The 3,332-nt window shown below is 54.6% G+C and overlaps 1 protein-coding gene across 1 annotated transcript in view; it reads left to right on the forward strand.

Annotated features, from left to right (window-relative positions):
• Positions 1-1,145: 1,145 nt before the first annotated feature.
• The window catches only part of ADAMTS8 (ADAM metallopeptidase with thrombospondin type 1 motif, 8), a gene marked incomplete at its 5' end in the record, with an annotated part of 4,805 nt that continues 2,618 nt past the window's right edge, over positions 1,146-3,332 (forward strand). The window contains 5 exon segments of the mRNA XM_010182418.1: positions 1,146-1,385; positions 1,541-1,673; positions 2,137-2,304; positions 2,461-2,760; positions 2,763-2,846. Of these exon segments, the coding sequence (XP_010180720.1) occupies positions 1,146-1,385; positions 1,541-1,673; positions 2,137-2,304; positions 2,461-2,760; positions 2,763-2,846 (925 nt within the window).

Raw genomic sequence — 3,332 nt, forward strand, 5'->3', positions numbered from 1 at the left:
GGGTAAACAGTTCCCCAATTTTTGTTAAATCTTGCCTGGGTGATGACTTCTCAGTGACATTTCTTGCATGCTTCGGGCTGGGATGTGAGTCACGTCGCGGGGATCTGGCCAGTCTAAATAAACCGGTCTCCTCAGTGCTCCCATCGTCCCTGCTGGGGCCTGCCCTGGGATAATGAGCAGGACAGGACTTGGGATCCGAGACATCTGTTTACATGGAGCTGCCAGCACCAGGATAAAATGTGGCAGATTAATTGAAAAGAGCCACAACCACCCTGGGTGAGCAGCTCTATCTTCCTAAATCTTCTTCGGTTGCTAAGAAAATGGCATTTTGGTGCATATCATCGTCCCAGCAGCATCACCATGGGTGAGATGAACCAGCTCTGTGCAGGAAATGTGAATGTTTGGATGAAACTCAGCCATCAGAGAGGGCTTCCACCAAGCCCTTCCAGTTTAATTAGATAGTGGCGCTGCAGCGAGACCGTGGGGTGTAATTTGTCTGGGGAGGAGGGAAGCCACTTTCTCTTTCCCAATCCTGCATTGTGTAATAGCTGCATTTTTTTGCCCTGACTCCGGGGCCGTGAACGGGTGCCAAGCAGAGGAGGAATTTCGATGCTGCGATAAGATGTTTACATCAGCCTAAACATCGCTGGCGCGTTTGACATATTAAATCATCTCTGGTCATCCCAGTTGCCCGAGCAGGGATGCTGCTCAGCAAAGACTCACCTATCAAAGGATTTCAGCCCAGTTTTGTCACCAAGGACGTTGGGTTCAAACCCACCTGACTGACACAGGGTGGTTTTGCACCACTGAGATGCTGTGTATGAGGCGGCTCCCGCCCCGGGGCAGCGAGGGCAGGGTTAATGCTTTGGGAATATGCAAGAGCACTCGTGTGAGGGTTTCCTGAAGGATTTCTGGGTGCACAGAGTTCATGGCAGGTGATACGAGGTGGATGGGGATGTAGGGGTGGGATTGTCCCACCAGCGCAGGGTGTAAAGCATCACGTATAGAAAAGGCAGCACTCAGTCCATCAACCCAGGCCTGAGTCCATCTGGATGTGGTAGGCTTCATAAATGAGGTTGATTTCACCTTTCCTAACCAAAAAAAAGAGCCCCATGGCACAGGTTTCGCCCTCTCTGCCCCTGCAGAACCACGTCCTAACCCTGATGTCCCTGGCAGCGCGCATCTACAAGCACCCCAGCCTGAAGAACCCCATCAACCTGGTGGTGGTGAAGGTGCTGGTGGTGGACGAGGCGGCAGCGGGGCCGGAGGGGTCAGACAACGGCGGGGGCACCCTGCGCAACTTCTGCAGCTGGCAGCAACAGTTCAACCCCCCCAGCGACCGGCACCCGGAGCACTACGACACCGCCATCCTCCTGACCAGACAGGTCTGAAGGGGGGATGCTTTTGGGTGGGGGAGAGGAAAGGGGTTGAGGTCTTCAACTGGAGGTTTGCCCAGCTCTTCTTGGAGATGTTTGGGATGCTGCAAATGGGACCCTATCACCTTGCCTTATGTCCCCCCCTCGGTGCTGCTCGCACACAGGACTTCTGCGGGCACCAGAGCTGCGACACGCTGGGAGTGGCGGACATCGGCACCATGTGCGACCGCAACAAGAGCTGCTCGGTGATCGAGGACGAGGGCCTGCAGGCAGCCTACACCCTGGCTCACGAACTGGGTAATGTTCCCTTTTCCCATGGGGGTTCTGCTTTTTCAGCCTGGGGAGGCCAGCCCCATTGCTGGGAGGGGATGTAGCACCCAGTTGGGTACTCCCCACCAAGCCTTGTGCAGCGCTGAGGGGCTTCTGGCACTGGCAGAAGTTGATTTGCACCCACAAAGGTGTTTAGAATTGCCCAATTTGGTTTAAATCAGTGCATTAGCTTGATGCGATGAGCTAAGGTGTGGGACCAAGCACTTGTGCCCCTTGGTTTGCTCTTCCTAGTGACGTACTGCCTAATTCGGGATGCTTTGCCTTGCGTACAGCACAGAGATCCAGCTAGCAAGCACCGTTCTGTTTATCGCTCCTGATTTAGGGAAGCAAATAGCTTTTGCAGCAATAGGCACTGCTTGATAACTTATAGATTATAGACTACAGATTACACATCATACATTACACCTCGCCCCCGCCCTCTGCTCCCCAGGCCACGTGCTCAGCATGCCCCACGACGACTCCAAGACCTGCGAGCGGCTCTTCGGGCCCCTCGGCAAGCACCATATGATGGCTCCTCTCTTCATCCACCTGAACAAGACTCAGCCCTGGTCCCCTTGCAGCGCAATGTACCTCACTGAGTTCCTGGATGGAGGGCACGGTAAGGAGCCTCATCACGCAAAAAAAAGCCTTGTCCTCAATTTCTAAGGCTCTTTGCAATGCCTGGAGGTGTGTGGGATGAAGGGGGCTTAAAGCAGACCACAGAGGGAGGGTCAACCCATGGTGTCAAGCCTCAACTCATCTCTTCCTTGCCCAGGCGATTGCTTGCTTGATGCCCCGGCCGACCCCCTCACCCTCCCTGCCGAAATGCCGGGTCAAGGAGCCCTGTACAGCCTGGACCAGCAGTGCCAGCAGATCTTCGGCAAGGACTTCCAGCACTGCCCCAACACCACAGAGGAGGACATCTGCGCCCAGCTCTGGTGCAGGACCGGCAGCGGGGAGCCCCTTTGCCACACCAAGAATGGGAGCTTGCCGTGGGCTGACGGCACCCCCTGCAAAGCCAATGGGCTGTGCTGGGACAGCCGCTGCGTGCCACAGGATGACCTGAAGCCCCAGGTAATGAGGGGGATTGGGGATCAACAGGCTTGACCTCTTGGGATTCCCAAACCTCTGACCCCAGTCTTGCCACCTCCTGGAGTAGCTTTGAACTTGCCTGATTTATTTTTTGGATATAGAATCATTAAGGTTGGAAAAGGCCTCTGAGATCCTCAAGTCCATCAACCCAAACCCACCATGACCACTAAGCCATGTCCTGAAGTGCCGCATCCACACATGTTTTGAACCCCTCCAGGGATGGTGACTTCCTCCACTTCCCTGGATAGCCCCTTCCAATGCTTGACCACTCTTTGAGCTGCTCTGAACCACAGCAAGCAGCCACAGTTCTGCAACTAAATAATTGCATTTTGCCCTGCTGGGGGAATTAGCAGTGATTTCTGAGTCAGCCAGCAAAGTACTTAAACCCAAGCTTAACTTAAAGCACATGAACAGACTGGTGGAAGTCGGTCCCAGCAATGTGGGGGGAGGATTTTAGCTCTGCTTCAGACCTTTGCTCACCCAGGGAGTGAAAGCTGAGGATGGACAGGCTTGGGGATGGATCTAATGGTTTGCTGTGACCTCTTGCAGCCGGCA

Source organism: Mesitornis unicolor, unplaced genomic scaffold (genome assembly GCF_000695765.1).
Source record: "Mesitornis unicolor isolate BGI_N332 unplaced genomic scaffold, ASM69576v1 scaffold20074, whole genome shotgun sequence".
Classification (NCBI taxonomy): Eukaryota; Metazoa; Chordata; class Aves; order Mesitornithiformes; family Mesitornithidae; genus Mesitornis; species Mesitornis unicolor.